Source organism: Nycticebus coucang, chromosome 5 (genome assembly GCF_027406575.1).
Source record: "Nycticebus coucang isolate mNycCou1 chromosome 5, mNycCou1.pri, whole genome shotgun sequence".
Taxonomy (NCBI): Eukaryota; Metazoa; Chordata; class Mammalia; order Primates; family Lorisidae; genus Nycticebus; species Nycticebus coucang.
Window position 1 is genome coordinate 98,210,943 of NC_069784.1, and position 14,957 is coordinate 98,225,899.

At 35.5% G+C, this 14,957-nt stretch overlaps 1 protein-coding gene across 1 annotated transcript in view; it reads right to left on the bottom strand.

Annotated features, from left to right (window-relative positions):
- Positions 1-14,957, bottom strand: part of TBC1D32 (TBC1 domain family member 32) — a 270,218-nt gene that overhangs the window by 97,551 nt on the left and 157,710 nt on the right. The window contains exons 23-25 of the mRNA XM_053592345.1: positions 7,230-7,352; positions 6,099-6,207; positions 5,129-5,222 (exon numbers count right to left, since the gene is read on the bottom strand). Of these exons, the coding sequence (XP_053448320.1) occupies positions 5,129-5,222; positions 6,099-6,207; positions 7,230-7,352 (326 nt within the window). The remainder of the gene's footprint in view (positions 1-5,128; positions 5,223-6,098; positions 6,208-7,229; positions 7,353-14,957) is intronic.

Below are 14,957 nucleotides of genomic sequence, written 5' to 3' on the forward strand. Positions count from 1 at the left end.
GATAATATCCAGCATCCCTTCATAATCAGAACACTTAAGAAAATTGGTATAGAAGGAACATTTCTTAAACTAATAAAGGCCATCTACAGCAAACCCACAGCCAATATCATATTGAATGGAGTTAAATTGAAATCCTTTCCACTTAGATCAGGAACCAGGCAAGGTTGCCCATTGTCTCCATTGCTCTTTAACATTGTAATGGAAGTTTTAGCCATTGCAATTAGGGAAGAAAAGGCGATCAAGGGTATCCACCTAGGGTCAGAAGAGACCAAACTTTCACTCTTCGCAGATATATGATCGTATATCTGGAAAACACTAGGGATTCTACTACAAAACGTTTAGAAGTGATCAAGGAATACAGCAATGTCTCAGGCTACAAAATCAACACCCATAAATCTGTAGCCTTTATATATACCAACAATAACTAAGCCAAAAAAACAGTCCAGGACTCTATTCCTTTCACAGTAGTGCCAAAGAAGATGAAATATTTGGGAGTATACCTAACAAAGGATGTGAAAGATCTCTACAAAGAGAACTATGAAACTTTAAGTAAAGAAATAGCTGAAGATGTTAACAAATGAAAAAACATACCATGCTCATGGCTGGGAAGAATCAACATTGTTAAAATGTCTATACTACCCAAAGCAATATATAATTTTAATGCAATTCCTATTAAAGCTCCATTGTCATACTTTAAAGATGTTGAAAAACTAATACTTTGTTTTATATGGAATCAGAAAAAACCATGAATAGCCAAAACATTACTCAGCAATAAAAACAAAGCAGGAGGAATCACGCTACCAGACCTGAGACTGTACTATAAATCGATAGCGATCAAAACAGCATGGTACTGGCACAAAAACAGAGAAGCAGATGTCTGGAACAGAATACAGAACCAAGAGACGAATCCAGGTACTTACCATTATTTGATCTTTGACAAGCCAATTAAAAACATTCAGTGGGGAAAAGACTCCCTATTTGACAAATGGTGCTGGGTAAACTGGCTGGCAACCTGTAGAAGATTGAAACTGGATCCACACCTTTCACCATTAACTAAGATAGACTCTCACTGGATAAAAGATTTAAACTTAAGACATGAAACTATAAAAATACTTGAGGAAAGTACAGGGAAAACTCTTGAAGGAATCGGCCTGGGTGAACATTTTATGAGGAGGACTCCCCAGGCAACTGAAGCAGTATCAACAATACACTACTGGGACTTGATCAAACTAAAAAGCTTCTGCACAGCCAAGAGCATAGTAAGTAAAGCAAGCAGACAGCCCTCAGAATGGGAGAAAATATTTGCAGGTTATACCTCCAATAAAGGTCTAATAACCAGAATCCACAGAGAACTCAAACATATTAGCAAGAAAAGAACACATGATCCCATCTCATCGTGGGAAAGGGACTTGAAGAGAAACTTCTCTAAAGAAGACAGACACACGGTCTACAAACACATGAAAAAAAGCTCATCATCCTTAATCATCAGAGAAATGCAAATCAAAACTACTTTGAGATATCACCTAACCCCAGTAAGAACAGCCCACATCACAAAATCCCAAAACCAGAGATGTTGGCATGGATGTGGAGAAAAGGGCATACTTCTACACTGCTGGTGGCAATGCACACTAATACGTTCCTTCTGGAAGGATGTTTGGAGAATACTTAGAGACCTAAAAATAGACCTGCCATTTGATCCTATAATTCCTTTACTAGGTTTATACCCAGAAGACCAAAAAGCACAACATAACAAAGACATCTGTACCAGAATGTTTATTGCAGCCCAATTCATAATTGCTAAGTCATGGAAGAAGCCCAAGTGCCCATCGACCCACGAATGGACTAGTCAATTGTGGTACATGTATATCATGGAATACTATGCAGCCTTAAAGAAAGATGGAGACTTCACCTCTTTCATGTTTACATGGATGGAGCTGGAACATATTCTTCTCAGCAAAGTATCTCAAGAATGGAAGAAAAAGTATCCAATGTACTCAGCCCTACTATGAAGATAATTTACAGCTTTCATATGAAGGCTATAACCCAACTATAGCACAAGAATATGGGGAAAGGGCCAAGGAAGGGAAAGGGAGGGGGAGGTCAGGGTCGAAGGTGGGTAGTGAGGGTGGGGCCACACCTACGGTGCATCTTAGAATGGATACAGGTGAAACCTACTAAATGCAGAATACAAATGTCTACATACAATAACTAAGAAAATGCCGTGAAGGCTACGTTGAACAGTTTGATGAGAATATTTCAGATTGTATATGAAACCAGTACATTGTACCCCTTGATTGCACAAATGTACACAGCTATGATTTAAGAATAAATAAATTAATAAATCAAAAAAAATAAAGAATTTAAAAACATCTAAATGTACTAGGAAACAGTTGGCAACCATAAAAATAAAGATTGATATTAACTATAAAAAATAATAATATAAAATAAAATCTTTAACCAGTTGTCTCTCCTTTTAAGCCCCACCCCAACACTTTTTGGGAATTAAAATCTCTATTCCTTTCCCCAGGCCAGTAATCAAATGGGCAAAAAAAAATGTATCTTAAACCACAGGAGATGGTCCAATAGAATTGTCCAGGGGTCTTGAACACCAAGAAATGAAACTAACATCTTACAACCACCTAATCTTCGATAAACCAAACAATAACTTACCTTGGGGGAAAAACTCCCTATTCAATAAATGGTGTTGGGAGAACTGGATGTCTACATGTAAAAGACTGAAACTGGACCCACACCTTTCCCCACTCACAAAAATTGATTCAAGATGGATAAAGGACTTAAATTTAAGGCATGAAACAATAAAAATCCTCCAAGAAAGCATAGGCAAAACACTGGAAGATATTGGCCTGGGGGAAGACTTCATGAAGAGGACTGCCATGGCAATTGCAACAACAACAAAAATAAACAAATGGGACTTCATTAAACTGAAAAGCTTCTGTACAGCTAAGGAGACAATAACCAAAGCAAAGAGACAACCCACACATTGGGAAAGGATATTTGCATATTTTCAATCAGACAAAAGCTTGATAACCAGGATCTATAGAGAACTCAAATTAATCCACATGAAAAAAGCCAACAATCCCTTATATCAATGGGCAAGAGACATGAATAGAACTTTCTCTAAAGACCACAGACGAATGGCTAACAAATACATGAAAAAATGTTCATCATCTCTATATATTAGAGAAATGCAAATCAAAACATCCCTGAGATATCATCTAACCCCAGTGAGAATGGCCCATATCACAAAATCTCAAAACTGCAGATGCTGGCGTGGATGTGGAGAGAAGGGAACACTTTTACACTGCTGGTGGGACTGCAAACTAGTACAACCTTTCTGGAAGGAAGTATGGAGAAACCTCAAAGCACTCAACCTAGACCTCCCATTCGATCCTGCAATCCCATTACTGGGCATCTACCCAGAAGGAAAGAAATACTTTTATCATAAGGACACTTGTACTAGACTGTTTATTGCAGCTCAATTTACAATCACCAAAATGTGGAAACAGCCTAAATGCCCACCAACCCAGGAATGGATTAACAAGCTGTGGTATATGTATACCATGGAATACTATTCAGCCATAAAAAAAATGGAGACTTTACATCCTTCGTATTAACCTGGATGGAAGTGGAAGACATTATTCTTAGTAAAGCATCACAAGAATGGAGAAGCATGAATCCTATGTACTCAATCTTGATATGAGGACAATTAATGACAATTAAGGTCATGGGGGGGAAGCAGAAAGAGGGATGGAGGGAGGGGGGTGGGGCCTTAGTGTGTGTCACACTTTATGGGGGCAAGACATGATTGCAAGAGGGACTTTACCTAACAATTGTAATCAGTGTAACTGGCTTATTGTACCCTCAATGAATCCCCAACAATAAAAAAAAAAAAAAAAAAAAGAATTGTCCAGGGGTCACAAGATACTGTCATGAGAGATAAGGGGGACCAAAATCACCAGTCACAGTTAAAAAACAATAGCCCAAAGGCACAACATGTGATACTGGTCATGCAGCCCTAAGCCCAAGTTCCCCAAACCCCTCTTTTAAAAAACCGTGTTTTTCTGTTTAAAGGCAGGATGATGGTCTATTGAGATGTTAGGCCACTGCTCACCTCATTTGTCAGCAAGACTGAAAGGAGGCTGGGAAAGGACAAGGTTAAAAGCTTGAGACTAGTTGAGATTCATTTAAAAAGGTGACTCAGTAGGAAAAGGGTCCAAAATGGTACTATCTAAAGAATCTCTCCTAGGGCGGCCCCTGTGGCTCAAAGGAGTAGAGTGCAGGACCCACATGCTGGAGGTGGTGGGTTCAAACCCAGCCCCGGCCAAAAAATAAAAAAGAGTCTCTCCTAGAAAAATTCTTAATATCTGAAAGACTTCTATTACTATTGGACAGGTTCATCATACCTTATCCTCAAGAAAAATTATTTGGCCTCATTCAAATACAGCTTTGTATCATATAACTAGGAGATATATTCTGAGTAATTTATCATTAGATGATTTTGTCATTGTGTGATCCAGAGTCTACTTACACAAATCTTGATGGTATATACAGACTACTACACACCTAAGCTATATGGTATAGCCTATTGCTCCTGGGCTATAAACTTGTGCAGCATGTTACTACACTGACCACTGTAGACAATTACAGCCCAATGGCACACATTTGTATATTTAAACATATCTGAACATAAAGCATACTTGCTAAAAATATGGTATTATAACCTTTATAGGACTACTGTTGTATATGTAGTCCTTCATTGACAAAAATGTTATTGCCATGTAGCACACAACTATATAGATTTATTAAGAAACATGAGAAAAACAAAAAAGTATAAAGAAATAGCCATGGGAGGCACGTGTGGTTCAAAGGAGTAGGGCACCGGCCACATATACTGAAGGTGGAGGGTTCAAACCCAGCCCCAGCCAAAAACTGCAAAAACTGCAAAAAATAAAATAAAATAAAATAAAATAAATAAATAAATAAAAATAAATAGCCACAAATGTTCACATGTATGAAAGGTGAACAAAAATCAACACTCATCTCCCTTAATTTTTTTAAATAACAAAAGCATTAAGAATAATATGACTTTTGATGGTAAACATTTTACCTTGTTTCATATCACCATTTCTTGTAACTTTTGAAAGATAGCAGCTTGGCAAAGGATATGATGAAAACATTGGCCAAGGGTATGGATCATCACCCTAAAAATGAAGCAAGGCAGGTGACTTCAGAAAGTGATCTAAAATAATATTAAATTTTAAAGCTATCTGAAATAACATTAACTTAAATTGGCTTTTTTGATCATAAATTCTATAGCTGCAACCCAACTAACCAAAACCTATTTGATGCTACACTTCATTACTGCAATAGACAATAATAAAAACAAAGTATGACAGAAACAACATTTGATAATACACTTCAATATTCCAATAGGTAATAATAAATACAAAGTATAAAAGGAATAATATTAAGTACTGAAGACAGACGTATAGTAACCTGTCCTAGTGATTAGAACTCATGATGATAGCTTTACTACTTTTTTTAAGCAAAGGAAAATTATAATCATCAAAAAAAATCTTTATTTTTTCCACAAAACTTTCTCTTGTGTTGTCAATAATTTCTTTCTCATTATTCCCAGCATGACAATCAAAGCAAGAATATTCTTAATAACAACAACCCCCCCAAAAACAAACTCCATGAGAAACCCATACTATATATCGATGGAAGAAGAGGTAATCAATATTGCCAAAAAATGCAAAAATAACAAAGTCATCTAATAATAAAAGTCAGGTATCATGAAACAAAGAAATTGAAAGTAAAATATGCAGACACACAGGAAAAATGACAGTTTTTTAATAAATAATATCCCACTCTGCTGTAAGAATGGGCATCATGATCTCCTGCTGTCATGAATACTATTTTAGCTTGACCGTGTTTACTTGCATCTTAAAGTTTCCCAAGTAACAAAATGTGATGTAGACAATTGAAAGGTGATGTTGGTTAGTGTCACTTCAGTTGGCTACCTTGCTTCAAAACTTGTCAGGAAAACATTCTCCCCTCTTCTTTATTCCACTTACCTTCTCTAGTATCCTTGGAGGTAAAATCCGTTCCAATGGTCCACCAATAAGATTCATTCTAACAAGAACATGATTTCTCTCTACTGATAAACCATCAATTATAAAGTCCCTGAAAAAATAATTTATCAACTTTGATATTTCTTTAATTTAATATGATATAATTTTTAAATCACATCATAGGATTTCAGAGAGAAAAAGGTATAAAAATCTGGAAAACATATCATTTATCAGAATATCTCTTAAAATACAAGGGCTAAGTTCACTTGTTAATCTAAAAATTGTAACTGTTTGCTAGAGAACAGACAACTAATGGAGATGTAAAGAGATTAGCCAAAGAATACTTCCTTCACAAATGTTCCTGCATTTAATGAAATGGGACTAGGATCTTCATTATTTATTCAGTGATTTTAAAAATCACATTTTTAATGAAGGTTCTCCTATGTTCTAGACATAGTACCTTAAATTCCAAATCTAAAATGTTGCTTATGAGTATCCTCCGCGTTTTCAGTAGCTGTCAATCCCTTCCTTCTACACCTAACCTAGAATATTAAGTAATATACTCTATAATTTTCTAAGACCTGGATAGGATGGAGATATCTTTGTTTAAATTACAGAAATAAAAGCAATTTAAAGCTATTCAATTTATATTTGATAATTGTCAGCCAAATTAAGTAATAGCAAGTGTGATTTAATAGTAAAAAAATTATCAAGGTGATTACCATAACCACATTTTGCAAATAATCAAAATTTATGATTATATTTAAAATAAGTAAGAGAAGAGAGTAAAGAGTGCCTCCACAAGAGACATGAAATCAAACATTTTGTTTAATGGGTCATCTTACACAAGTAATCTGAACTTAAAGGTGACACAATTTCATGCAACTGCTAATAAAGTCAGGGCTTCACTAAAAGAAAAAAACATCAAATAGCAAACTTTGAACATGTACTTTATCAAGCTCTCTCCAAGAACATCTATTACAATCTTTCTGTGACCTTTATGTTTTCTTTGCTTTAATTTAATCTATTGAATTTAGAAATCAGAAAAACATTAAACTATACAAAAAATTACTATCTTAAAGCATCTATAAAGAAAACTTACTGTCAATAACCTACATTTTTTTTTTTTTTTACCTGAGGCTCTCGGAAGTCTCTAAGATACTTTCTTCTTGAGCATTTAGTAACATTTCAGATACTTGATATTGAGCCTCTAACAGAAGAAGAGTGTCCAGATTACAGCATGCCACGTTTAATAACCTATATAAAAATGAAAAGTGAAAGTGTACTTTGTAAAATATGTTCAACAGTATAGATACATCCTTGACATCTCAAAGTAATACCTATAAAGGAAATACAAATCTTATAGAAAAGGTCATATAGTCATTTCATATATATTACCATTCTGAATGGTAATCTCCTCTTTAAAAAGATGTTACTAAATGTTTTTTAAAGATGATGGGTAATTTCTAAACTAGACTTAAAAAAAATTATTTATATAAATAATACATTTTCTTCTAAATTGCTTTTTAATTTAAAAATTCATAGAACACTAGCAAATCCATAAAAACTTTATATTGTCAAGGAAGTATGGACAAACCTCAAAGCACTCAAGCTAGACCTCCCATTTGATCCTGCAATCCCATTACTGGGCATCTACCCAGAAGGAAAAAAATCCTTTTATCATAAGGACGCTTGTACTAGACTGTTTATTGCAGCTCAATTTACAATCACCAAAATGTGGAAACAGCCTAAATGCCCACCAATCCAGGAATGGATTAACAAGCTGTGGTGTATGTATACCATGGAATACTATTCAGCCATTAAAAAAAAATGGAGACTTTACATCCTTCGTATTAACCTGGATGGAAGTGGAAGACATTATTCTTAGTAAAGCATCACAAGAATGGAGAAGCATGAATCCTATGTACTCAATCTTGATATGAGGACAATTAATGACAATTAAGGTTATGGGGGGGGAAGCAGAAAAAGGGATGGAGGGGGGGGTGGGGCCTTAGTGTGTGTCACACTTTATGGGGGCAAGACATGATTGCAAGAGGGACTTTACCTAACAATTGCAATCAGTGTAACTGGCTTATTGTACCCTCAATGAATCCCCAACAATAAAAAAAAAAAAAAACTTTATATTGTCTTAACTGTTCATTCAGGAATTACAGAAGGAATGATCAAATCATCATTTTGGTACCAATCTAGAAAATGTTCACTAGATAGAACATGAGTGGCTAACTTAATAATTATAGATCAAGCTGAGAACACCCAACCACACTGTTCTATATTACCATTATTATTAGAAGAGTTAAGTAGAAATCATGTGTCTCCTATTGTGATGAAAGAGGCGCACACTGTACCATATAGTATTTTTAATGTATTCTTGCCACAGAAACTGAACCTCAAACTGACCAATTCCAGTTATCCCATTATCAGTTTATGGGTAACACAGTGATAACACAGAGAAATATATTAAAAGACATCACAAGGAGATAATAGTCAACCAAATCCAGAGTTTAGAGAATCTACGCATTTTATATGTGTATTTTTTTTCAAGAAAAAAATGCATGAAAAATAGATGGGAAAAGGGTACTGTTGCAAGTTTAAAAAATTAAACAAATATGAAGATTCTGATACTGACTCAAACAAACTGTAAAAGTGCATTTTGAGTCACATAGGAAAATATAAGATAGGTACTAGATGAAATCAGAAAAACATTAATTTTGTTAGATGCAATAATGACATGGTGGTAAAGGATTTGAGTTCCTTGTTTGTTTTTATTTTTTTTTAAGTATGTCTTTATCTGTTAAGATATAAATACTAAATTGTTTATCGGTAAAATGGCATATCTGAAATCTGCCTTAAAGCACTTAAGGAAAAAAATGCGCATGGAGAGGGAGAGATAAAACAAGACTGGCGAAATACTGATAAATGATAAAGATGAGTGATGGGTAAATGGAAGACATTACAACTTTTTATCAAAAATTGTAAGATAAAAAATGTTTACAAAAGATATTGTAATGGGAGATGCTGTTTGACTATGAAAGACTGGGCTGGGTCAGGTTGGTCTCTTTGAAAGATAGCCTTTGAGGAAACAAGAGTTCCAAGAAGAAACCCATCTTCCAATTAAACATTCAGTGATTTATCTTAGACATACAGTAAAACATGGGTTCAATGACTTATATAGAAGAATATTTATTAGAAAGTGCCCATATACCAATCAATCAATATCTATCCACAGCAAAAATGTTAAATGTTCAGGGCATTTTTTTGTTGTTGGGGATTCACTGAGGGTACAAAGAACAAGGTTACATTGATTGCCTTTGTTAGGTAAAGTCCCTCTTATAATTGTGTCCCATCCCCAAAAGGTGTCTTACTGTGACCCCACCCCAACTCTCCTCCCTCCTTCCCTCTCTCTGCTCTCCCTTTCCCCCATCTCCCACCATGTACTAGGTTATTAATTGTCCTCATGACATTTTTTTATAGTGAGATACTATGCAAATCTTAGATACAGCAGTTTATAATTTTGATAAGAACTATCTCCAAGGCTTGATGCCTTGTAGCTCAGTGGTTAGGGCACTGGCCACATACACTGGGGCTGGCAGGTTTGAATCCAGCCCGGGCCTGCTAAACAACACTCACAACAACAACAACTAGCCAGGCATTGTGGCAGGCACCTATAGTCCCAGCAAATTGGGAGGGTAAGGCAAGAGAATCACTTAAACCCAAGAGTTTGAGGTTGTTGTGAGCTGTAACAGCACAGCACTTTACTGAGGGCAACATAGTGAGACTCTGTCTCAAAAAAAAAAAAAGAACTATGCTTTAAAAAAAGCATATTAATTAAAAAGGCAATGTCCAAACTACTATATAGTAAGCTATACTATATAGTCCAAATACTGTATAGTACTAATATTTAAATGAAAATTGAAAAACATATAAATACATATATTTGTTTTTACATGAAATATCTCTCAAGGGTCAAAAAAGAAACAGAAGAATTGTTAGCTCTGCAGAGGGGATATGAGAGACTAGCAGGAAATTTAATTCTCACTGTGTATGTTTCTATAATTTTTGAATTTTGGTACAAATTTTCGGGGGATGCATTTAAGAGTCAAAATTAGGAAATCAATTTACTCCCTAGAACCTGGCTGAAATAGTTAAATACATAATAAAATTAAAGGAAAATCCACTATCATTAATTTGGAGAACTGTCCCATACTCAGTTTATAAGAGTAAAACATTTTTGCTAGTTAAAATAGAGATGGAATGAAAAAATAAAAGAATATTTAGACTTCTAGTCTGAAGATGATGGTATTTTTCTTTTCTCTTCTTAGAAATAATCAAAGCAGGAAGAAGGGCGAGAAATGGAATATTTTATAAATTTTTAATGAAAAAATAAACTGAGAAGCAGCCAAAGGCAGTAAAAATAAAAATATGTAGGAAAAGGAAGGGATTATGAAAGCATATCATGGGTATCCAAGATGTGAATAAACAGGAAATTTCTCAGGAAGAAAAGCGAAATAAATTTCTAAGAAGAAAAACAAAATCAATTAAAAAAAACAACAAGCACCATAGCCTCTGAGGTAAAACTGAATCCTCTGTTCTCAGTTGTGGGAATGGAATACGCAGGACAGCAGTTAAGAGAATCCTTGGCCTTAGTACGGCTCCAAGAAGTAGAAGGAGGAAGGTAGAAGAAGTCACAGAAAAATCGATTATTAATTACTGGTTAAGTTACAGATACAACCAGAAAGCAGAAAATTGACTTTCTCCATATCAAGGTATGTAGTGGGTGGGGAAAGAGGACAGCCTGAAAAGGTGACAAACACACATACGCAAACTGGGCCTATAGAAAAATTCCATCAGGAACTTGATATAGCTTCTCTTTAAACATAAGCCTCCTACAAATAGCTGATGATGAAACACTTACATCCCTCCAAAAAGGAAGTACAATACAAAAATGATATAAGAAGAAAGGATGAAAAATATTGAATTGATGGAAGATATGTACTGAAAACAAAAGCCATGTCAAAACTGTAACCAAATAATTTCCCATAAAAGTTTAGTAATGCAATAGACTCCACTAAGTTCTTTGCACAAAATAGAGCTCCATGAACACAGAGAAGAAATAGTGAAAAGGTAAAACATGAACTAGCAGAGTGAAGGAAAGAAGCAAAGGAATAAAACTGTTGTAGAAATGAAAGAGCAACTGGAAACAAAACAACAGACAGTGTTAACACAATAGAGAATGGGGAACACAGTGACAAGAGTATGGAAAATATAATGGAAATAAGGAGATTAAATTATTGATTTCTGGAAGAAAAAACTGAAATAAACGAATGTGATATACCCTTGACTGTAGTAGTTAAAAAAATCTTCTTGAGAAAAAGAAGTCATGATCTAAGCCTATCAAGTGTACACATCCCAGTGTATATCCCAGGATAAACCAAACCAAAAGATCAACAGTGAGACAGACTGCCTAGTAAAGTTAGTGGATTTAAAGTGCAAGAAAGAACAACTGGGGTATTCAGGAAAAAGACCAAGTCACCAAAAGAGTAGAGGGGAAAAAAATCCAAAAAACCATTGCGTTCCCAGGGTAGCTACAGCAACACTCAGTTTGAACAGAGCTGTGAAACAATACTGGGACAAGGTGTAACACTATCAGATACAAACACATTACAAAGCTATAATAATTTAAAAAGTAAAGTAATGGCACACAAACAAAAGAAAGTAAAGGCCTAGATTTGGCACTTAAAATTACGTTAAAAGTTAAGATTTTCTGGTGGACTGAGTATGTGGAGTAAAAAGAAGACAGCAGTCAAGGATGCCTCTAGTTGTTTAGTTTGAATAATAGGAAGGATCAAGCTGTCATCAATCAAGACATTTAACGATGTAAGTACAGTTAGGGAGAACCTAGTGAATTTTTAATTTTTTAAAATTACTAAATCACTGAAAAGATAATGAAAAGACTTGTCAATAGATCTCAAGCTTAAGATTTGAAAAAAGGGTCTAATGTACCTCACTGGATACAGCTAGGTGATTCAAGGTGAAAAGGAATGACTGTGAGCACAGACATGCCTCAACCAAATTCTCATTAGAGAATGAATGAGTCAAATCTAACAAATGACGTAAGGCTTTAGATCTTATAGGTACTAGGGACAATGTAAAGCTTAGCAAATTTGATCCAGCAGTAAATTTAAGGAATAGCAAATTCATTTCAGGGAGAGAAGAAGAATTTAATATTAAAGTATCTCCTGATGCAATTTATGATATCAATATGTAATGGAAGAGAACCATGTACTCATCTGACCAAATGCTTAAAAGCTATTTGATTTAAGATTCAGCAGCCACTCTCTATTCCTTGTCCTCCAAAAAATTTGAGTAAATGAGAAGAAGGTTACCTCTTTAATTTGATTTAAAATAGATATGTCTCAAGACAAGAGTTAAAAGCATAAACAGGAAAAGCGTTTCCCATTAAGGTCAGAGGAAGGCAAACATGCCTATTATTTCTTAGTATCATTCTAGAAATCAAGACAAAAGAATAAAGAGGCATTCTATCTTAAAGGAGATACAATGTACATTAAGTTTGTGAACCCATCTCCCCAATGACATAAAATTCAGTTTACTAAGCACCTACCACTGTTTTAAGTGCTAGGGATATGCATGAAACATGCACGTACAAAAATCCCAGTCCTTACGTAACTCAAAATACTGCAGGTGGGGAACAGACAATGCACAAAATAAAAAAAATTAAAAAACAAAACACAGTAATGGATACAACTCATACCCAGAAGTGAAAAATTAGTATCAAAAAAGGGAGTGGTAGAAATGGATTGCTGTAAGGTGATCAACAAAGAACTCACCAAGAAAGAAATACCTCTGTAAAAACCTAAAAAAACGAGGGAGCTTTCTGGGGAAAATGTATTCTAAGCAGAGCAAATTTTATGAGCAAAGAAACTAAAATTTCTAGCATGTCTGAAGAACAGTAAGGGGTAACGTACCTGAAGTAGAACAATAAAGGGAGAAGTACATAACGAGCACCCCCAAATCCAAAATGCTCCAAAATCGGAAAGCTTTTGACTGCTAATTTGATGTCAAATGGAAAATTCCATACCTGACCTCACGTGATGAGTTGCAGTCAAAATACACAACACACAGTTTATTCAGCATCCCTGAAGACATTACTGGACAGTATACAGTAACCTTTTAATCAAACACAGTGTCACAGCTGAAGACCAAAGCCTGCCATTGTTGTTGCTGATGTTTAACAGCTAATACAGGTATTCTGGCTTTGTTACTGTACTCCTTAGTTAATCAGAATACTGCTTTTTTTCACTTAATAATGGTATGCCATATGTTTTACTGCTAAGTACTATATATGAGTAAGTAAGAAAAATGACTGCTTATTGGTAGCATATAAATTCAGAGTCAGGAATGAGGGAGATGCCAAATACCTACAAATTGCTCATGTGGTGGCTGAGATAGTGACACTTTTGCATTTGAATGGTTTGCCGTACACAAACTTTGCTTCATGCAAAAATTAAAAATATTGTATAAAACTACCCTCAGGCTATATGTATAAGGTGCATCAAAAATCTAAATGGATTCTATGTTTACACTTGGATCCAGCCCCAAGATATTTCATTATGTGTAAGCAAATATTTAAAAATCTGGAAAAAATCTACCGTTTAAAATTCTTGGTCCCAAGCATTTCATGTATGGGTGCTCAATCTGCATTAGAAGATGGGGTGAAAACAATATTGTAAGTCACTGTGATGAAAGTAGAATTTCCCATGGTGATGTGAGAAACCACTGGACTGTGGCTTCATTTTGACAATATGAGAAACTGTGAGTACAGGATTGAGATGAGCTGATGTGTGTTTTACTGGGATCACTCTGGCTGCTATATACAGAATAGGCTGAAATTAGGCAGGGTCAGATATAGTGAAACCAGTTAAAAAGCCATAGTTATAATTTTGATAAGATAGTAGCTTGCAACAGTATATTGTCAGGAAATGTTGTTTGAAACAACGGCTCTGTGGTAGGAAGATTCCAGGGTAGCCCCGTGATCTGCATCTTTTGGTGCTCATGCCCAGTGTGATCCCTTTCTTTGGAGTGTGAGTAGGACCTGGAATTTGTCTCTAACCATCGGAGTATGGTAAAGGTGACGGAATGAATATGATTACTGTTACATAATTGTGAGATAACATTACGTAAGACTATAGTACTTGTCTTGCTGGAGCATCTTCTGTGCTGGCTTTAGAAGAGAAACCACTCAATAGATAGTCTCTAAGGACCTCTAGCCTGTAGCCAACAGTCCTAAAACCATGAAGAACAAAATTCTGCCAATAATTTGTGTGAATTATCAAGCAGATCCTTCAGCCACAGCCAACACTTTGATTTGCAGCCTTGTCAGATTGTGAATACTTGGCTAACGTATGCCTAGACAGAAACTGAGATAGTAAATGTGAGTTGCTTTAAGTCACAAAGTTTATGGTAATTTTTTTTTTTTGTAGAGACAGTGTCTCACTTTATGGCCCTCGGTAGAGTGCCGTGGCGTCACACAGCTCACAGCAACCTTCAACTCCTGGGCTCAAGCGATTCTCTTGCCTCAGCCTCCCGAGTAGCTGGGACTACAGGCACCCGCCACAACGCCCAGCTATTTTTTGGTTGCAGTTCAGCCCGGGCCGGGTTTGAACCCACCACCCTCAGTATATGGGGCCGGCGCCTTACCGACTGAGCCACAGGTGCCGCCCTATGGTAATTTTTTTAAAAAGCAATAGAAAAAGAACATAAACTCTAATGTTAACACTGAAGCAACTAAAAATACGAAGCTGCCATTTGATTGGTAAGGAAAAC